The 22,453-nt window shown below is 33.4% G+C and overlaps 3 protein-coding genes and 1 long non-coding RNA gene across 5 annotated transcripts; 2 read left to right on the top strand and 2 right to left on the bottom strand.

The window, feature by feature from the left end:
- Nucleotides 1-2,014: 2,014 nt before the first annotated feature.
- On the bottom strand, nt 2,015-4,483 carry LOC103837818. The gene is made up of 6 exons (XR_626970.3): nt 3,962-4,483; nt 3,649-3,784; nt 3,458-3,525; nt 3,078-3,155; nt 2,766-2,987; nt 2,015-2,663 (listed from the first exon to the last, which is right to left on the bottom strand). It is a non-coding gene; the product is annotated as an uncharacterized LOC103837818 (long non-coding RNA).
- An 843-nt stretch (nt 4,484-5,326) lies between these two features.
- On the top strand, nt 5,327-9,260 carry LOC103837819 (serine/threonine-protein kinase STY8). 2 transcript variants are annotated; one of them, XM_009114197.3, is made up of 15 exons: nt 5,327-5,636; nt 6,011-6,125; nt 6,212-6,291; nt 6,376-6,486; nt 6,581-6,635; nt 6,796-6,906; nt 7,038-7,088; nt 7,249-7,421; nt 7,511-7,618; nt 7,843-7,916; nt 7,991-8,166; nt 8,291-8,386; nt 8,468-8,548; nt 8,640-8,693; nt 8,779-9,260. In XM_009114197.3, exons 1-15 carry the CDS (start codon nt 5,434-5,436, stop codon nt 8,929-8,931), a joined length of 1,641 nt encoding a protein of 546 aa, XP_009112445.1. In that variant the 5' UTR covers nt 5,327-5,433; the 3' UTR covers nt 8,932-9,260. The 2 variants fall into 2 exon arrangements, with proteins under 2 accessions (XP_009112445.1, XP_033135699.1); XM_033279808.1 differs by having other exon boundaries at nt 5,392-5,636; nt 6,732-6,906.
- Nucleotides 9,261-9,511: 251 nt separating this feature from the next.
- LOC103837820 lies at nt 9,512-13,202 on the top strand. The gene is made up of 6 exons (XM_033279806.1): nt 9,512-11,391; nt 11,477-11,605; nt 11,688-11,864; nt 11,945-12,088; nt 12,169-12,287; nt 12,368-13,202. The coding sequence occupies exons 1-6, from the start codon at nt 10,915-10,917 to the stop codon at nt 13,029-13,031; spliced, it is 1,710 nt and encodes a 569-aa protein (XP_033135697.1). The 5' UTR covers nt 9,512-10,914; the 3' UTR covers nt 13,032-13,202.
- LOC103837821 lies at nt 13,132-17,061 on the bottom strand. The gene is made up of 2 exons (XM_033279809.1): nt 16,253-17,061; nt 13,132-16,221 (listed from the first exon to the last, which is right to left on the bottom strand). Exon 2 carries the CDS (start codon nt 15,415-15,417, stop codon nt 14,551-14,553), a length of 867 nt encoding a protein of 288 aa, XP_033135700.1. The 5' UTR covers nt 15,418-16,221; nt 16,253-17,061; the 3' UTR covers nt 13,132-14,550.
- Between the last annotated feature and the right edge of the window lie 5,392 nt (nt 17,062-22,453).

Genomic DNA, 22,453 nt, shown 5'->3' with positions numbered 1-22,453 from the left:
TATATTTGTTTTGCAGTCTCAAGCGGCATCTACTAGCAATAATATAGCTAATATATATCTGTTTCAAAAATATTATAAATAAGAATAATATATATATATATATATATATATATATTAATCACTGGCAATAGCAAAATGAATAATAAAATGACTGATTATAGCAGCTAATCACTGGAGATATAACAAAAACTAGATTTTAACCCGCACATCCGTGCGGATAACATTTCATTTATAAATATAAAATTTTATATTATTTTGTATATAATAATTTATGATAATATATTACTGTCATTTTAAAAATAACTAAATAGATGATATATAGTTCTAAATATTAAAATTTAACATATGTTAACAATTTTATTTTTTGTAAAAATTATTACATAATTTATGAATATTAATCATTTTAAAAGGTGAATGATATTTTAGTCACTTTAAACGGTGAATGATATTTTATTTATTTATCTTAATGAAATTATTTTTCAAAATATATTGGTTTACCAATTCAATATAATTTTAATATGTTTGCAAAAAAGCATAAGTTTAATATGTAATTCATTAATTACTTCTATTTTTAATATAATGTAGAATATACTTATAAAATTTATAAAATTAGCAAAAAATTTCATTATTTATTTTATAATAAAAATTTAATTAAAATTAATTTATAATAATATTATAATACTAATTACGAAATTAATCAGTGCATTAATTAAAAGAATATTTAAATTTTAAAAAAAATTGTTAGATTTTTTCTCAACATATTTTGTTATTCCTAAAACTAAATTTTAAATTTATTGTTAAAATAGATTTGTTATTAATATCCTTATAATTATTTAGAAATGTTATATATTAAATAAACTAATGTAAACAATAAAAAAATTATTTGAATATATGGACCTAGACTTTTAGTATTACTAATTTGTATTAGATAAAAATGATACTTTTCTTTTAATAAAAAAGATGATCGATGATCGCTATCATTAGTCGCTAATGTTGATTGCTACTGCATACTGACTGCCAAATGAACATAATCTATATTTCTATATAAAATCATTTGCGCCATTGTATTGAAAAGTTATGTTGGATGATAATATATTGAACGTTTTTATTTTTGGCTTACATATTCAACTCTTGTAAATTAGCTAATCTACTCTACCCAACTAGTTTATGATGGTCAATAATTAATTTACTTACAACTGTTCGAAAGGGTAGTTAAATTTTAGAGCTCTAAATCGTTGGGATGATTATACTACGTACACATATTAGACACATTAAACCATGAATTTAAAATAGTAAGAAGAAGATTTATTTAATTTAAACTACTTTTAGAAAAAAAATCATTGAAAGCAATTTTTTCTAACATTTGTCAAGTTGTCGATTAAATCATCATATAACATACTAGTGGTCTTCCGGCGCTACGCGCCGGGTTCGTATGTTTTATTATTAAATAAATTTATAGTTTATTTTGTAGTATTAGTAAAGAAAATATGTTCAAAAATATGAAGGTGAATGTATATTAAAAGATAATGATATCTTTCTGATTCATTTGATAGTGGTAAGCGACCGTAGTGTATTAGTTTGTTTTAAAATTGCTTAGGACAATATGGAATAGTATAACTGGTTATGATTGATCAATAAAAGTATAAAAAAAAGCTGATAGTCGTAATAAAATAAATTCAGTTGAAATTTAAACATGAATTAAAGTTGATGTTCCAAAAGAAAAAATGTAAATGCTTTTGTGTTTTTTATGATTATCTTGTTTTAAGAAAAATAATAACTTATTTCATCCTCTTAAAATAGTAACAATTTTCGCATACATTGTTTAAATATGCAAAACTATTTTCATGTTGGACAATTGTTGGTTCCTAATTAACCTTAAGTGTTTAATAATGTATATTGTTAATGTTCATATTACAAAACTATTTGCTTGCTTAAGAAAGTGGACAAAATAGCGACAGACCAAGCATACAAATTGGATATGCATGTAGTTTGCGACCAAGCATATGGAGTTATATAAGCTAAATGAAGCATGTACATATAAAAACTTTCAATCCATTCATGAACACATAACCGCTTACACAAAACTGGGGCACATAAACACTGGAAGTTACATACAGACACCAAATATACAACAGAAAGAAAAAGCTCAGCCAAGAACACAAAAGGGAATGTTACTATCTTTTCATTCAACCGTCAAATAAGGCCCTCAATCTCTGTCAAACTTGATCCTCCACCAGAGGAGCGACCATCGCCATGTCATCAGCCGACAAGAATTAAACAACCACTGTTAGGTTAGCAAACTTATCTAGCCTTAAAGACCTCAAAGCAAGCTTTATCGGGTCATGGTGACAACGTAATTCACACCTAAAGATACAAAAACCTTTTGAATTTTCGCATCCCATTATCAGAAACTTGTCTTCCTCTGTTAAATGTATCTTTTTAATCTCCTGGCTCTTCTATGAGTGGATATCATGACCCTCGTGATAGTTTCATGTCATAATCGCTATGCCATTTAAGTAACTGGCATCGTCAAAGCCGCCACTTCCTTTGACTTTCTTCTTTACGGTAAGTAGATTGGTTTGTGGTCTTGAGACATGTCTATGGCTTCACCATTCCTACAGAGAACAGCTCTGCCATCTCCTGCATTTGCAACCATTGAGTGTCTGGTTCAGAAACAGAACAACAATCATGAGCAACCAAACCTACACTTAAGATCAAATCTTAGTGATTCTGAAGACGGGTTTGGTCGAAGCTAACACAAATACCTTCCAAAAATAAGGGCAGCAAGAGCTGAGGTACCAGGTACCAGAAGAAAAACCTGAGAAAAGAGCCTCTGTTGCAGTCCTTTGCTAAAGCAAGATCGGCCTGAAGAAACGCGTTGCTCAAAGAACTCTTGACTTATTCGACATATATACTGTTCAATTCCGTTTTTTTCTTATATAAGGTGTGTTGCTTCATGTTTTCTATGAAGACATCTTTTGATGAATCTAAGAACATCAAATTCAATTCCTCTGTCACAGAGCAATCCCACAAAACCCAACTGAGGAAAAAAAATAATTTATATTGGAGATACTTACCGAAAGAGAAGTGGTGTGAAAGATTGTGTATTATTGGGGGCTTTGTCTCAGAAGGCTCATTCTGGTTTTTGGCATCAACTGAAAACCATAGATCATATCATAAGATCGATGAAGTTAATCACAACAAAGAACAACAGATACTAAAGTACTTGATAAATTAAATCTGTTCAGCTATGAGCTTCCTAAGTTAATTTAAAAGTATTTTTACATTTGCATCTACATGCAGTTCATACAAAAAAAACATATACTTCTCAGTCCAGTCTTATGGACATAGCTAGTCAAGCTCGCAACAAACTTTGAAACTAACTCTTAGTAGGAAAAATATTTACATCACATGAAACTGAGACAGAACCAACTTATTGAAGAAAACAGAATCTTACCCTGGCTAATGGTCTCCTACTTTAATGCAGCTGCAGAGAAAGCCTTCTAAATATTATAAACAGCCAACCTAAAAGGAGAAAGAGAAGAAAACAAAAAAAAAAACACTTTAGCAGCAAGAAAAAAAAAACTGTTTGCGTCTCAGCCCTCTAAGCAACACATGAACGTAAATAGAAAGGATGAAGAAACATACAACTCGAGCTGCAAAGACACTACAACGCTGTGGAGCCTGGTATACAGTACGGTCCACGATATTATACGATGCTATAAACTTGTCTGGACAATCGCAGTAGCATCACTGATCACATACTCTTACGCCTGTCATCTTCCTGCACATAAAATTATAATCGTGTTAAAATCAAAAGATCAATCCTTTGATCTCTTGATGTCCAACACTATCCCCCATAAAAAACAAAGAAAAAACACTAAAATTTTGAAATCGAAAGTAGCAAGGAGATGATAACGAAAGTTAGAGAGTGATCGAGAGGGTGAACGGATCGGAAGACCTTGGAGACTGGTCCCTGTTTTTCAAATCCGCAAGAATGTTGAAGGAATTAGCCATTCTCGGAGTGGGTAATTAGCAGAGAATTTTCTTCTCGATTTGGTGAAGTTGTGCTGTCATCGCTAGGAGATTTATAGTCGGAGCCTCCGTCGGTTTAGTTGGGAGACGATGAGTCCAATTGAATGTTTTGAGAGTAGGAGGTGGGGGTAATCACGTTAAAACTCGGATTAAAGTAAGTTTTAATGCAAATGAGAAACGTTATAGTGAGTTGATCGACGGCTTCGCAAGGATGCTGAGCTAGGAATGTTAAAGCTAAGAAGCTGATGAAACGCCCTACACGTGATTGGTCTGAACAAAAACGTCTTGTAAAAGTCCAAACTCCAGAAAACTATAATAACAAAAGACAAAATAAGAGGCCCAACACTCAAAACGTAAAAAGAGCAAGCGTAAACCAAAAAAAAATCACCTGCCACGTGTCTAATTTTGCCAATGCTAAAACGATGATGTGGAGGAAGGAGGAGAGAGACAACTCTCCTTTATTGTCTCTCTCCTTTATTGTATAAGATACATTCATATTACATTTAACGATTAACTATTTGTAATATATGCAATCATGATGAATAACTTCACAGATAAAATTTTCAAGTGTAGATTTCCCTTTAATATTGAGGCTTCGAATGTTTACAACCGCTTAACCGCAGTTAACAGCAACAAAAATCTCTACATATACAATATATCTATATGTTTTTATAACTGTTAAAACCGCTTTAGTTGAACCGTTTATCCTGCACCGCTTAAACCGCAATCACACCATTTGGAGCCTGAGATTGATGGACGGTTCAACATGTATTGATCTTAATGGACATATCACAACAAACGACTCTACTTGTAGCATTCTGGATCTAGAACTTTTGGTAAGGTTTCATGATTTTCATTTTATAATCTGCAACTGCAAGTAATTGATTCTTCTGAAAACCGAATCCCCGACCTAATGTAGAAATCGTTAAACATTGATTACTATGCATTTCACAAATCATTGAAGCGATTAGGCCAATCTTCTTTTTTCTTCTTCTTTATTTTACAAATACAGAAAAACTACAAATGTAGATACTCAATTGTGACTTTGCATTCTATTTTTGAATAGAAAACAGGTCACTTGAGTTATAATAACCATAAAGCTACCAATATCAAAGTTGTATTTTTCGACTAATAACGTCATCTCAAATTTTATTATACGTTGGTTGTGCATAAAAATGAATAAAAAGAGCACCACTATCCAGTATCCAATCCACTTATAAGTGGGCGTCTTGTGACCCACAAAAAAAACGTGGTCCCCACTTAATGACGTGGCTATTCTCTACATACAACACACCGTAACGTCTCTCTTCTCTCTCTCTCTGTTTCGGCATTTACACAAGAATCTCTGAAGATTGTTTCTGCTATCGTCTTTTAGATTTTCGATCTTGGTACCCATCCATGACGAACACAGATGAATCGGAGAGCTGCGGCAGCAGAGCCGTTGTGGCTTCGCCGTCGCAGGAAAACCCTAGACACTACCGGATGAAACTCGATGTCTACGGCGAAATCTTACAGCGGCTCCAGGAATCTAACTACGAGGAAGCTGCTCTTCCTGATTTCGAGGATCAGCTTTGGCAACATTTCAATCGTCTTCCTGCTCGGTAAAATCTTCTTCTTCTTTGATTCAACTGTTTCATTAGGGTTTTGTTATCTATCGGCTTGATCAATTGGATTAAATTTTCGTTCTAGGGTTTGTATATGTTCATCGAACAAAATCTCAATTGAATCAAGTCTTTTGGTTTGTTTTAGTAATGTTTATTTAATTAAACCGGGGCCTCTAGCTCTGGTCGTAAAAGATACTTGGCTGAGGTATCCGCCATCACGAGTTCCTGCTACTGGGATTTAAAATTTGGACATCGCCGGCAACACAGATTAGTCTTTTGGGCCTAGGAATAGTTGGGGGAAACTTTGTATAATTCAAAAAAAAAATGTTTATTTAATTGTTTTGGCATTTTTATCTTTTGAGTGTTTCCAGATATGCTCTGGATGTTAAAGTTGAGAGAGCAGAAGATGTTCTCACACATCAGAGATTACTGAAGCTGGCGGAAGATCCTGCAACTAGGCCTGTGTTTGATGTTCATAGTGTACAGGTGATCAAATTGAGTTCTCAGTGATAATGAAAAGCTTTTGTAAGAATTCTTTTTTTTTTGTGTTTTAATTGGTTTTATCTGGTCAGGTTGCTCCCAGAAACTCTGCTGAGTCAGACCCTGCTTTGGAGGAAGATGCTCAAAGCTCTAGCCACACAAGCGGCCAGGGGTTAGGGATTTTCTATCGAACTCAGTTCCATTTTCAGCTTCCTGCTTTCTTTTTTTTAACAGTACCATTTCTTCTTGTTTATAGGGTTCTTGCACCTCCAACTTTTGGCTCTTCTCCAAATTTTGAGGCGATTACTCTTGGAAATAAAATTGTTGAAGATGTTGATAGTGCTGTTAATGCAACTCTTACTACTCGGTGCGATTTCTTGTTAAATTTTTGTTTCTCTGAATCGTGTTTTTCATTATGTTATTGTACTCATTCTTAACTTATTTTGCTGCCTATTTCGCAGACCGATGCATGAGATCACCTTTTCAACCATCGACAAGCCTAAACTCCTTAGTCAGGTTGGTGGTTCTTCGTTTAACATCAGTAAAATTTTGCCACGACATCTTGTTTCTCAAGCTCATCAACTTTGCTACAATTTTGATGCTTCGGTACAGACTGTCTTGTATGGGATGGTTTCCCTTTCATTTTTTCGACAAACCAAATGGTTTTCTGTTTCAGCTTACTTCTCTGCTTGGTGAGCTTGGATTGAATATTCAAGAGGCTCATGCTTTCTCCACTGTCGATGGTTTTTCTTTGGATGTTTTTGTTGTCGATGGTTGGTCTCAGGAGGTATGATTTTAGCCTTTTGAAATACTACTTTTTACGTAGTGAATGCCTTTAGACAGATCTCAAGTACTTAAAGCTATTATGTCTATTATCAGTAAACTTGTTGATAGACTTGAGCAACTTTGGAATTGTAGGAAACAGATGGTTTAAAAGATGCATTAAGCAAGGAGATTCTGAAGCTCAAGGTATTTTCCATATCCTAATTTTGTGACAATTTCTTATGTTTATGAGATAAAAGATGCAACGCTATGCATGCGTACCTTAGTGTGACGCTGTACCTATATCTTGATGCTATGTTTTGCTTCAAACGTTTGAGAATTGCTTTTTGCTGGCTATGTTCAACAGGATCAACCTGGTTCTAAACAGAAATCTATTGCTTTCTTTGAGCATGACAAATCTAGCAACGAGCTGATACCCGCCTGCATTGAAATACCCACGGATGGAACTGACGAATGGGAGATTGACGTGAAACAGCTCAAAATTGAAAAGAAAGTGGCATCTGGTTCATATGGGGATCTGTGAGTTTGTTGTTCTGTAAGCTGGTTTTACAAAGCTGTAATTTTTTGTTTCGAAGTTTCAGTAATATGTTTTTTTTATGACTATGCAGGCATAAAGGCACTTATTGCAGTCAGGAAGTGGCTATCAAATTCCTCAAGCCTGAGCGGGTAAACACGGAGATACTTAGAGAATTTTCTCAAGAAGTTTATATTATGAGGTCGGTTCAAATAATTCTAATAATACTGTTGAATGCGTAGTAGCTTAAGCTGATATTCTACTGCGGAATCCAGTTCGTAGTTCTGTACATAAACATGAGTTAGTGACTCCTTTCGTTACGTTTATATTCAGGAGCAGGCTTGAATTTTGACAGTCTTTGTAACCAACATGCATGATTCAGTGTTCTCAGTGTCAATTTGTGACCCATATATTTACTGTCTGTAGGAAAGTCCGCCATAAAAACGTTGTCCAGTTTTTGGGTGCATGCACACGATCTCCCACCCTCTGTATTGTGACTGGTAAGATTTTAATAGATTTGAGTTGTAATTCACAAAGACATGTCATTTGAGTTGAGGGTTCATCTTTGTGACAGAGTTTATGGCTCGGGGGAGCATTTATGATTTCTTGCACAAACAGAAATGCGCTTTCAAACTTCAAACTTTGCTTAAAGTTGCACTTGACGTTGCAAAAGGGATGTGCTATCTTCATCAAAACAATATCATTCACAGGGATCTTAAGACTGCAAATCTTCTTATGGATGAACATGGAGTAAGATTTTTGAATCTTAGTGTAGTTAACAATCGTGTCTTTATATTTTCTCTCTGCGAACTTGTTTTGTTTCTACTAGAAGCAAGATCCTCTGGGGTTCTAAACTTGGGATAATTTTGAGCAGCTTGTCAAGGTTGCTGATTTTGGAGTTGCCAGAGTACAGATTGAGTCAGGGGTCATGACAGCCGAAACAGGGACTTATCGATGGATGGCTCCAGAGGTATGTTGATCCTAGTATATGAAACTTTTTACATCAGTCTATGGCTCTCTCTTCTGTTTATCTTTCGCTTCTGAAATCCAGGTCATTGAACACAAGCCTTACAGTCACAAAGCTGACGTGTTCAGTTATGCGATAGTGCTATGGGAACTTTTGACTGGTGATGTAAGTATCTGCTTACAAATCTTTCTCTAAGTCTGTCTTTCACGCTAGTTAAAGATACTGAGGTGTATTGTGTATTTGTAAATGGAAACAGATACCATATGCTTTTTTGACTCCACTACAAGCGGCTGTTGGCGTTGTTCAAAAGGTATTGTAACGTTGCGTACTATTTTTATTTTTATCTTCCTCAAGAGAAGAGGCTTAATTGAAACCCTTTTTTGTTTTGTTATCAGGGCCTTAGACCAAAAATTCCAAAGAAGACACACCCAAGAGTGAAGGGACTTCTAGAGAGATGCTGGCAGCAAGAGCCGAAGGAAAGGCCAGACTTTGAGGAAATCATAGAAATGCTTCAACAGATAATGACTGAAGTAAACGTCGTACCATGATGATCCCCTTAGAAGGCGAGATTTCTCTGAGAAGGATGTGGTGGTGAAAACAAGCAGGTTGGAGATGAAGACCCAGGCAAGCCTTCAAAAAAGCCACGTTACTAGTTCTGATCAGTAATATAACTCACTCATTCACTCTCTTACATTTTGATCGTACAGTTTTCTCTATTTTTTTCTTTTAGTTGGTTGGTGTGGCTTAAATGGGGAGGACCTTGTTTTGACCGTATAGTCCAGTGTTTTCTCCTTTTAGTTGCTCTTTGATGATTCCTTTCTACGTAGAACCTTCCCAGCACTTTATTTATCTTTTATAAAAAAAGAGAAAGTTTGCATATTCATCTGACAAAAACATTTCATTTAAGTATTTTTATGAGCAAATATTGTTGTGGATGTTACATACATTACCACTCATGTCTGCCGCTTACACATCCTACTTAAGCTTGAACAAGACCACGCTCGTTCATGATGAGGATAGAAACACCATGAAATGAATCGGTTTTATTCTAATGGAAAAATTGAGGCCCTTGGGTACGGTTTGGAAATTTTCTGATCCCGAGACTCCAGTTGAAACCGGTCTGAAGTTTGGCATCTTCTTCCATGGGTGATGCTTCAGGGACATTTACTAGCTGGAGAAGAACGGTTTTGGACTGAGCTTGATGGAGTTGCTAAAGTATGGCATGAGATAAACGTCCTTCTCAAAAACAAAATTCCTTGAGCATATCTACGAAACTAGTAGCTAAAACACTAAGACTCAACCAACTTGGATTTGAGGAATGAAGTAGATAGTTCTGCAAACCAACATCAAGACTCGTTTCAACATAAATACAATTTCTCAAAAGCTTGCTAACGAAGATTAAGACCCTTTGTTTCCGGTTCTATTCATGAAGGTAACTTTATCAATGTTAGAATATCTTTTAGTTTTTTTTATTTGATTAATTTTGTATCTCTTTTAATTCTCAGACTAGGTAATAACCCACGCCTTCCGCATTATTAATTTTGTTATTTTTTAAAATAAAAAGATATTAGATCTGTTTAATCTGAATATTCAATTTTATATTATTTTTTCGGTTTTTAATCTCTTAAAACATAACAACCATTCTAAATCCATATTTATTTTGGTTTGGTCGGTTAAAAACTTAAAATGCTTGAAGTTTTTTATTTTTTCGGTGATAACCAAATTTTTATATTATTTGTTTGGTTTCATGTTATATGAACTTTAGACAATTATGATGTCAAACCAGTGATTTCATATTATAAATTCAAATCGAATCAAGATATTAGTTGAAGAAAAAGAAAAAAAATACTAAGATAAATCATTTGGTCGATGATGAAAGGAATCAACTTCAAAGAGAACTGAGGATGTGTGAAGATTTAGTTATATATGTTATTACGTCGATGTGCACATATATGTGTATGTAAAAGAATATAAAAGTGAATGATAAATATTTTGTTAATTAACTTTAAAGATATTTTTGCTTAAAATAACACATGAAAGATAAATTTTTTAAATAAAACTAAGTAAAAATAAAATAAGCTTAGACATTAGTGATTTTTTTGCAAATTGTCTTTCTATATAAAATCTTTGTATAACCTGTAGAATCTTACATGTGAATTTTATATTGATAAACTCTGTAAAGTAGTACATAATGTGAATACATTTATGTAAAGTTTGGATGAGAAGCTTTATACACGTGACAAATCAGCATACTCATTTTTAAATCGTTATCGTTGTAAAGCTACCATGTGGCGAAAATAATGTGAACACATTAATATCAAATGTTTTTTTAATATATAAGAGATTTAAATTATTTAGTTGGGATATGAATATCTTAAGATTATCTTCACCATTAATATGTACTTATCACTAAGGGATAAGAGCAGATATCCTACGACTTTAGCTAAATCATAAAATCAAATTGGGACTTGGATATCAAGTATTCTCCTTGGCCTAGGTCAAAAAGCTAGAAACTTGAAAAAAAAGGTAATATGGATCCGATGGAATCTGAATTGCACAATGGCTTTGCTACCTCTGACGGTAACTCCGCCTACGACGACAATGGATGGAAGGAAGTGGTGGAGTACAATGGCTTTCAGACATCTGACGCTAACCATCACGAGTACAATGAATGGAAGGAAGTCGTGTACAGTAGTAAGCGCAGCCAGAAGCAAAAACCGGCGGATCAGGCAGCGAACGGTGACGTTTCCGACAAGATTGTTCCTGACGGAGACAAGCAAGCTGAGGATCAAAGACGAGCGGTCAAGTTGGTTGCTGCTGATGTGGAGGAAGAACAGAATGGATCCCGTGTCGCGAGGGATGAGAACGTGAAGGCTGAGGAAACTAAAAAACCGAAACTAAGGAAGAAGAAGAACAACAAGAAGAAGAATACAAAAGTATCTCTGTCCGAAGCTGCGGCAAAGATCGATCCTTCACATCTTTCGGAGTTCCTTGTAAAACAAGCATTGGTAAGTGCATGCGTTCAAAACAGGATGATGAGCCCACAAAATCAAAAGTCAACTTTTTGTTTTGTTTTTTTAATATGTTACTTAGGAACCTGGTACGAGTCAGCTAGTGGAATTTCTCGAGTACTTTGAGACAGCATTTTCCCAAGTATCATCTGTTCAGTTTCCATGGATGGAGATGTTCAATAACAATTGTCCTTTGTCCACAGTGATCGATGTAAGCTGTTTCTCTTGCTTTTTTTTTTATTTTCTTTTGTGTGATTTTTAATTATCTTTTTTTTTTATATATAACCAAACAGGTTCCATTATCTTATATTCCTGAACCTGTCTACAAAGCATCAGCCGATTGGATAGACCAGATTCCAGACATGAAAGTCTCTAACTTTGTGAAGTGGGCCTCTAAGAACATTCGCACTGATTTGGCAGAAGAAGAAGAAGTCATCATAGACTGTGAGAAGGATGAGTTGCATGAAAAGGTAAAAAAACCTTTTATTGAACTGTAAGTCTCACTTATATCTCTGTGATTGCTTCAGTTATGTTATGTTTTTATGATCAGGTGGCGTTATACGTTGCATTAGCAATGGTGTTACGTATGAAACCTCATTCTTTGATTGGTTTATTACCTGCTATGTGGACGGATATTTCGGCTAAGTATCGAAAACTAGACGAGGTTCCACTTACAGTTTGGATGATGGCTCAGGTTCGTGTCATATACTTTATTTTTTAAAAGGACCAAGAATTTTCGAAATTTGTGTGTGTTTAACTTTAAAACGTGGATAGGCCTCCCAAGGTGATTTATCTGTAGGCTTGTATTCATGGGCGCATAACTTGTTACCACTAGTGGCTGATAAGAAGTGCAACTCTCAGTCCAGGGATTACATTCTGCAACTGGTTGAGAAGTAAGTTTGGATTGTTTTCTTGGTATCTCCTCTTCTATTTATTTTATTATGTGACATTCATCTAATCTTTGTCTTATCAGCATTTTGTCAAATCCTGAGGCTAGTACCATACTCATGAATGGGACTCTCAGTGATGGAAAGAGAAGGATTCCACCTCATGTATTTGAGGGCTTGCTTCGGCTTACATTCCCTGCTTCATCCGCAAGAGTAGAGGATACAGAGAGGTTTGAGTCAATCTACCCCTTTTTGAAAGAAGTGGCTCTTGCCGGTGCACCAGGAAGCGAGACGATGAAACAGATATTCACTTCTACTCTGAAGTTAGCTGGGGAAGGAAATGCTATTTTAGCCGATGAAGCTACATCAATCGCTATCTGGCTGTTGGCCGAAGACGCTGATTGCTTCAACCTGTGGGACAGTATCTATGAGGAGAATCTTGAAGCTAGTGTTGCTCTTCTTAAGAAGCTTGTAGACGAATGGAAGGATCATTCTCTCAAACTATCATCATCACCAGGTGATATCATCACTCTCAAACGAACTATCAAGAGCTTCAGGAAAAAGAATGTAAAAGCCATCATTGAAGGAAGAGCCAATGCTTCTCTTTACATAGAAGCTGACAAGTCACTGAAAGTGATCAGGGGAAGACTCTCCCGTGGAAGTGGCTGCCTTATATGTACAGCCATTACTGCTGTGCTTCTAGCTGCTGGAGGAGCTGCTGCTGCGATATCAACGGGTTCGTTTTTATGATCAGGAAAGTTGAGATTTGAGAGACTAAAAATAGCTCGCAAGTTTGAACATATTTGTTCTTTTTAGACTTTTTTAATAAGAATTCTTTCTAGACTTGTTTAATTTATGTCCAGATAAATTATTTCTTCTTTTCTTTTATAGTGAGTGACATGAAATTTTTTTTCTCTATTATATGCTTTGAGTTTGGAAATCAAGTTTTGCAGCAAGGAAGGTAACATTAAGCATTTCCAACTCTTATCTATAAAATGCATATCTACAAATCTGTTATTTCAATGGCTTATATTTATGAAAGTATTTGTCTTACTTTTGCATCCGAAGAAGTACAGAAACATAGAAAGAAGAAGACAAAGGACAAACCAAACAAACAAAAGAGCTTTCTCTGCAACAAACTTAGAACAAGAGCAGAAGCGTAAAGAATATGAAAACAAGTGGTATATTTAATTCTTCTCTTATGTTACTCTTTAAATATCCTTATTTTGTTTTTGTAGCTTTGAAGAAATCATATATCATTGCTATCAAATAATAATGTGATGCCACTATACCGAGTAAAAAGAAAATCAACAACTATGGTGATGCAACTTGGGGTATTTAGAAATTTGCATGTTATGGTTTGATTGTTTCACAAATCTGGTTTTATAACAGATCATATTTGACTATCTTACAATTCTCTTCTTCTTTTTTTGTAAGTTATTATAAATTCTTAAGCAAAAAAGTTATTGTAAATTCAATTTTGATTAAAAGCAAGAAATAAAGAACACTATAATTTTATTTTCTTATAGAATTTGAATGCAAGCAGAAATTGATCGTGCAACACGGAGTGAATTACTAGTATATATTAAATAATTATATCTGCTCATTCTTGTACTGCTAAATATATATTTGTTCCACTCAATCCGTTTAGTCTACTAGATTAGCATTGCCGGATCAGTATTGCTTGATCTGTTAGATCCGCAATGATTAATGTATCTTTTTCCATTCCGAGCATCAATTCTTTACGGACATCACCTGGCGAAAAGGTTTGGAAAAAGTGAGTATTTGGGAATATAATTGTTCACTAGACACTCTCGGTGATTTTTTCATGTTACATCCAGTGATTCAAATTGGTAATATCATCACTAAGTGATACCAAAACGTGTGATCGAAAGATTGCTATATATTTGATAAAATATTTCTATAAATATAATTAACTAAACTAGCGTTTACAAAATCTTATGAGTATAGTATGTAACCCTCCGGCAATTCCTCTAAAATCAGATGCCCACAAAGATTACAATATTACATACATATACATCTACAGGGGCGAAGCTAGTACAGCCACTATGGGGGCACATGCACCCATAATATTATTAATAATAGCTATTTAGTACGCAAACGTTCAACAAAAACCAGTTAGTTGTGATGGTTTAATGCATAAGTGCACCCCCCTCAGAATCTCAGTTTCGATTCCCTCTTAGCCCATCTAAATTTTGTATATCTTATGCACCCGTTAGAAAATGATCCTGGTTTCGCCCCTGTACATCTATTGAGAAATGATGTTGAGAAGCGAGGTCCGTGTTCTAATCAACCTTCGAAACAAACCTTCTAAACTTTTCTCAAATCTCCCAGTCCACACCTCAAGGTCCTCAAGCTTCCTATGAAGTTCCTCTTGAGAGCAAGAATCTCCAGATATAGCTGAATCTACATCATCCAACTCGTTTTTGACTATCTTATCGTAATCATGAAACTTCTTCTTCATGAGGACCAAAGCCAACTTGCTCCTTATGTCGTTTCCGTTTTCTCGACCCGACAAGAACTCCAAGAACGACTTCAAGGCCGAAACCGTCATCGAGACAACACGTCTCATAGCGTGATTCACGGCAAGGAAATGAACATCACGGTCTTGATCAAGATCATTATCTCTCATCACTAACCCTACATTAATGTTCTTCAAGGATCCAAGAAGTTTTCTCGCTTCTTTCTTCATGTTCTTCCTAAACCCGACATAGTCCGAGAAGTCGACATATTGCCTTCTCCTAGCGCAAATTTGAAGACCAAGAACATGCTCATGAGTCTCAACCATGAGATCTCTTGAGGCGTTGCATATATCCATTAGCCTCAACGACCCATCAAGCATTTCCTCCATAAACTCTCCCTTCATCTTCTTCCTCTCAGCATTAAACGACAGCACATTTCGTGTGGAACCCATCTTCAGACACTCCTCCGTACACTCGTACAGATCCTCCAACCCCACTAAACCGGAGTTAACCGATTCAGATGACGTTACTGTCTTCGTGTTCATAGTGATAAGAAATTTGTCTAGCGATTCCTCAATCGCTGCAGTGCTGGGATGAGATCTTGAAGGTAAACTTATCGATCTTACATGATTCTTGATGATCTTCATTGCCATATTTGTTTTTTTTTCTTGTTGTTGAGCTTTGTTTCTCTATACTGATTTTATTCAACGAGCTCTATTTATATCCTAGGGATTTGTAACGTATGTTACGTCTACCAACAAAACTTCAACAACAATAAGATTTTTTTAATATTTTAATTTTGTGAGTCTGAGTTGTCATGTCTTTTTGTATAAATTCGTTTGTCAAATTATGCGTAATAGTTTGGCCACAAAACTTATGACTCATCGTCTGGTGTGCTTCCAGTTTTGCCACATAATTAATGTTCTAGTCGATTTTGAAACTACAATAATATCAACGGTCTATAGATTGTCTGGGTAGGTGAAGAAATCCAGATCTTCCTCAACCATATTATTCCCGTCCCATCCTCCCTAGGTTGTCTGTTACGTTCTTCTATAGTTTAATATAAAGTTTCTGAATATGATGATTAGCTTCAGAGTCTCACTTTACGACACGTGGAAGAGAAACGATCTTTTTGCTGTTGATTACTTGATTGTATCCACATTTGGTTGATTTCTTGATTTTCCGAAGAAGAAAAACACTGCAACGTGTAGTCATTTGATTAATGGGTCTGGCACATGCTCCAGCAATAAAAGATCATTGTCGATATTTGTAATTTAGAAAAATCGTATAAAGTATCAGCAAAACCCATGTTGTTATTAGCCGTTATAGTTACATAATGAAATACTAATGCAAAATGATTTTTTGATGTAAATATTAGATGTAATAATGTCAAAACTTTTGGTTTTATCCTTTGTCTAATATTTGTGTAGTTCACAAAAGGGGAGCTGCACTTGCACCTAATGTTTTTTTTTGTAACTGAACTTGCACCTAATGTTTTCTGCATAATTAGTGTTATTTAAGAATATTGTAAATGTATGCTGCCATTCATACTTTGTTTTTTTTTTGGTTCTTAGTCTTCTGCTTTGGAATTAATCAAAGTCCTAAAACTCAGAATTATTTTGTCCCCAAGCCTTTTTGTTTATATAATTAGTACAACTCAAAATTTATAGTAGTATGTAAAAACTTTTAATACTTTTCATCAAGTGACTTTAATTTAAAATGATATATTATAATTAATATGCTCATAAATTGAACCAATTTTCTTTTTAGTTATTTTTAGAGGGTTTCAGATGTTCAAAATTTTCCTAGTTTCTTCATGTTGTCTTATCAGAATTTTTTTTCTTATTTACATATTTCCTCCATTTCACAAAGAATATCATTTTGACAATTTTTTCTTGCTAAACAAAAAATGTCATTTTAAAATTCCAAATGTATTTTATACTTATTTTTAGCTAATATTTATTATAAATTACATTAATCTTCAATGATTAATTAAATATATATAATTAATAAGAATATAAATGCGTTACAATTATTTTCTTAGTTTATATTAAAATATCAAAGTAATATTCTTTATGAAACGGAGAAAATAAGATTTTAAATTATCATTTTAACGTTAATGGAGTGTTTTTTGACGTCAAGTGAGTCTTGTTGTTTAAAAGCCGCACTATTATTGTTGGGGTTTTTGCCAAAACTAACCCATAACTTGATTTTAATTCCAAACCTATACCCAAACTTGAATCAAATGCAAAACTAACCTAAAAGCCTAGTGAAATTACAGCTCAGCCCCTTGTGACCAAACAAAAAAAACATAAGCCATTTTTACGAATATAGCCCCAGTAAATCGTCTGAGTCGTCTGAGATGTTGGAAGTCGTCTGGACGACTGAAGTGTAAGTCGTCTGGACGACTGAAGTGTAAGTCGTCTGGTACCAGTTTATTTTAAAAATAATTTATAAATCTTGTAAAAAAATATTTTGATGCGTAAAATATAAAAATCAAGTAATTATAAACAGTTTTAACTAATATAAATTAAGATATGATAAAATTGATTTGTTTTGAAGATAGATGAGTGAAAGTAGTGAATCATGAAATACTTTGGTTTAAGAGTTTGGCAAACATATGTTGTAGTATTGTATGTATTGTTAGGGTTAGATTTCGGAAAACTAAAATATTTTTTTCAAAAATTAGTTTTCACCTATATGTGTTTATTTTTGTGTATAGTAAACACTTTTCAAGTTTGATTTGGTTTTATGAAGTGTTTAATTAGATAATTAAGTTTAGGGGTTATGTTTAGGGTGTGGACGACTTATATTTCAGTCGTCTGTTGAATAATCTACCCGGACGACATATATTTCAGTCGTCCAGACGACTTACTTGTAAGTCGTCTGGGAAGTCTTCTATTTTAGTTTCCCGCTAAAAATATTTAATTTCCCGCTAAAAATATTAAACTCTTCTGGACGACTTACATGTAAGTCGTCTGTTTTAATTTCTTCACCAGACGACTGAAATGTAAGTCGTCCAGGAAGTCGTCTGAGTCAAAAATATTTAATCTAATTGGATTTTTTGTCTCCCTATAAAAAGAAAAATTTACACATTCTCTCTCCTCCTCTCAAATGGCTGCAACAAAAATGTAATGTTCATCATTCTAAAACTCTCCAACCTCTCTCTAATCTCTTTGACTTGAAAACACCAAACTTTATATGAATTTTTCAGTTTTGTCTCATGTATTTCTTACTAATCTATCTCTTTTGCAGGTTTTTAATCAAATGGTACTCATCTTCCACTAATTTAGAGGTAGATCTATTAATTTTAGATATGTATTTTTGTGTGTTCTATAAATGTAGATTTATCTAATCTTTCACTCATTTTCTCAATTTTTAAGTCATTTGAACGTTTTTGGATATGCAGGTTTTTCAGATCTAGATTTGATGTGCAGGTTTTTCAGATCTGGAAGACTTCTCGGACGACTTACCTGTTAGTTGTCTGGAAGTCGTCTGGAAGTCGTCTGGACTTCTTGGAAGTCTTCTGACAAAGTCGTCTGGACTTCCAGGAAGTCGTCTGGACTTCCAGGAAGTCGTCTGGACTTCCAGGAAGTCGTCTGGACTTCTAGGAAGTCGTCTGGACTTCTAGGAAGTCGTCTGGATTTTTCTGAGCGTTTTGGTAAGTTCTTATGTCTGATTTTTCTTCATTTGGTAACTTCTTGTTGTATAAAGTTCTTACTTTTTTCCCAAACTAAAACTCTCCAAACCCACTCTAATCTCTTTGACTTGAAAACACCAAACTTTATATGAATTTTTCAATTTTGTCTCATGTCTTTGTTACTAATCTATTTTTTTTTTTTTGCAGGTTTTTAATTAGATGGTACTCATCTTCCACTAATTTAAAGGTAGATCTTTTATTTTTAGATATGTAATTTTGTGTGTTCTGTAAAGGTAGATTTATCTAATCTTCCATTCATTTTTTCTGTTTTTAAGCCATTTGAACGTTTTTGAATATGCAGGTTTTCCAGATCTGGATTTAATATGCAGGTTTTTCAGATCTGGAAGACTTCTGGGACGACTTACTTGTTAGTCGTCTGGAAGTCGTCTGGAAGTCGTCTGGACTTCCTAAAAGTCGTCTTGACTTCCTGTAAAGTCGTCTGGAAGTCGTCTGAACTTCCTAAAAGTCTTCTGGCAAAGTCGTCTGAACTTCCTGGAAGTCGTCTGGACTTCTTAGAAGTCGTCTGGACTTCTTAAAAGTTGTCTGGTCTTGTCTACTCAAGTGGAATCCAAGCTTGTCTTTGTAGATGAATGATCTATAATAGTTTTGTTTGTGGTCTGTTTTGTGAATTGCATGTATACTCTTTTAGTTGTGAATTTTTTGTAAAATCAGTAATAATGTTTTCCAAGATGTATTAAATGTGCTAACAATGTGTTTACACATTTACAAATCAATGAAATAATAGACTTCAGTAGCCTTTTTCTTATCTTTGGATCTCTCATATGCAATAATAAACTCCAATGGCCTTTTTCTCATCTTAATAAACAAGAATGTTGGTAAGAGATGGAAACAAATAATAGTAACTAGTCAAAACATATCATATTTTTTATAAGTTTGCATTGAAAAACTTAGTCAAATTTAGTAAAACTAAGGGAGAGAACATATTTTGTAAATATGAGTTTTACATATCTTGAAGTTACTTATCACTCTTAAAAATACAAGTTATTCAAAAACTAACGTAAAAGACTTAAAACTAGTGGAGAAGACGCGGACGACTTCAATCTAAGTTGTCTAGACGACTAAACTATATGTCGTCTGGTCAACGCAAATGTTATTTTTGCAATTGACTTTGAAATCTGTTATTTCGGACGACTGAAAGTTAACTCGTCTACTATTGTTTGGTTAAAAAAAAACTCCAAAAAAGCTAGACGACTTACATTTCAGTCGTCAGAGGTTAGTTTTGCATTTGACTGGATTATTTCAGAATTTGACTTTTTGGACGACTTACATTTCAGTCGTCTAGTGAAAATTAAAATAATAATATTTTTTTAAAAGTAGACGACTTACAGTTAAGTCGTCATAGGTTAGTTTTGCAATTGAAAAAAAAAACTTCAAGATTTAATTATATACAGACGACTTATAATTCAGTCGTCCACGAGACGACTGAAATGTAAGTCGTCCAGGATTTATGAGGTTTGACCAGAATCTCGGAAAAAAGTCCTAGACGACTTACAATTAAGTCGTCTGGTGGACGACTGAATTATAAGTCGTCTGTGTTTAATTAAATCTTGAAGTTTTTTTTTTCAATTGCAAAACTAACCTATGACTACTTAATTGTAAGTCGTTTACTTTAAAAAAAATATTATTATTTTAATTTTCGCCAGACGACTGAAATGTAAGTCGTCTGGGGAAGTCAAACTTCTGAAATTATCCAGTCAAATGCAAAACTAACCTATGACGACTGAAATGTAAGTCGTCTAGGTTCTTTGGAATTTTTTTTGAAACCAAACAATAGTAGACGACTTAACTTTCAGTCGTCTCAGGTTACAGATTTCAAAGTCAATTGCAAAAATAACCTCTGCGTTGACCAGACGACTTCCAGGTAAGTCGTCTACAGCCAGACGACTGAAAGGTAAGTCATCTACAGCGAGACGACTTCCCAAGTAAGTCGTCTGACGAACAGATCTGGAAAAAAACTCGATGTCATACCTTAAATTGGTGAGATAAGTTCCTTAGCATACATAAGGCTTCTCCAAGCACACAGAATCACAAACGAAAGTCACCCATCCATAATCGTTAGCTTCTATGACTTTATGAACCATAAAAATTTTAGAATCAAAATCTTGGGTTTTTTTAGCTCATTGTGGAGAGAAAGTGAGAGATATGTTGTGTTTAGTTCACAAGAATGGAAAAAGAAGAAGGGTAAATCGATTTTTGGAGCATTAAGAGCTTCAAATTGGTTGTTCATGGTGGTTGTGGTATTGATGACAATGGCAATCTTGTAATTACTTGAAGATGATGAGGGTGAGAGAGTAAAAATGTCATTTTCGAAAAAAAAAAAAAAAAAATTGATGGCATTTTCGTAAATTATATGAACTTGTGGGGTGAATAGGGCAAAACTAATTTTCAAAAAAAAGGGAGGTTAGTTTTGTGTTTGACTTTAAGTTGTAGGTCAATTTTGCAAAAATCCCATTATTGTTTTAGTTTTTTTGTAAATCTTATATAAAGTCACCAATTATTGCATGCGTCCGTCGACCAAAAACACTGCATGCCTCCAACGAAATTTCAATCATGCTACGTACATTGTATAAGGTATAGATCTCCAAAAATATTAGCTTCTAAATTCTAAGGTTTTCCTGTGGCGCCATGTCAGGTGTGTAGTGGTTCCAAAACGAAATTTTCTTCAACCAGGAAAAAAATAAATAAAGAAAGAAAATGAACAATTTGGAATATAACAGAAGTTTATTTACAAATCAATACTCCCTCAATTTTATAAGATAAATATTCTGAAAAAAATTGTTTAAATAAGATAGTATTTTTAAAAAAATTCTGTATACCTTTTACTGATGAATAATAGTAAACTAGATTATAATATGTGCAACAACACGACTATTATTTTAAATTGATTAAACAAATTTTATAAATTAATTGAATGTTGTTCAGTGTTAAGAGAGATTTTAGTTGTATAATATTTATCTTAGAGAAATTTCTGAGATTTATAATTTTTTTATTACAAAATAGTCTTCAACGAAGAAAATGATCAAAAAAAGTTTTATTAACGGACAAAAATATATTTATAGCCTAGGATTAACTAATCTAGACCTATAGTTTAGAGTTAAGAGGTGAGATTTTGAGGACAGAGTTTCAAATTTTAGAAAATTAAAAATTAAATTTTCAAAATAAAAAAAGGCTATTTTGGTCATTTTCCTTATTTAGGGATATTTTGTGACAAAAACTTAAAAATGACTATTTGAAAGAATTTAAATTTATTTTATGTGGCTTAATTAACATTATTATAATTGTTTTATATAATTTATTTTGCTAATAATTTGGTTAGTAGTATAATCTTTTTTTGTCATCCGATTAATATTATAATCAGTTTAATATTTTTTTTATAATTAGTGTTAAGCATTTATATCCAGATACAATATATATTTGAACATTTTCATAATTATTTTTGTTATTATATTTATTGTACAATGTACTTATTTTTAATATTTATATATATATATATTTTTATGTAATAGCTATTATTGAATTATTATGTTACTTAAATAAAATATACTTCATCTGTTCCAAAATAGTTGATGTTTTGGTTGAATGCACAAGAATTAAGACATACACTTTAACCTAAAAAGTAGCATTAAAATATAAACTAAAACTAATTCAACCAATCATAAAAAAAAACACTATAAAACATCATTGGTCATGCAACTTTCAATAAAACTAAAAATAATATAAAATATCAAAACATTATGTATTTTAAAATAATCAAAAACACTGTAATATATATATATATATATATATATATATATATATATATATATATTATTTTTTGAAACATAGGGAGTATAATGGTTTATTAGATTGTAGATTAGTGCAAACAAAAATAGCTGATGTTGCTAACGTATAGAAATATGAATACATTTTTGTGTTCATATATATCATATTAAAAACACTTCATATAAATATTCTTATTGTCTATATAT

This window comes from Brassica rapa, chromosome A09, assembly GCF_000309985.2.
Source record: "Brassica rapa cultivar Chiifu-401-42 chromosome A09, CAAS_Brap_v3.01, whole genome shotgun sequence".
Lineage (NCBI taxonomy): Eukaryota > Viridiplantae > Streptophyta > Magnoliopsida > Brassicales > Brassicaceae > Brassica > Brassica rapa.
Note: the sequence above shows the minus strand (reverse complement) of the source record. Positions and strands in the feature narration are given on the sequence as shown.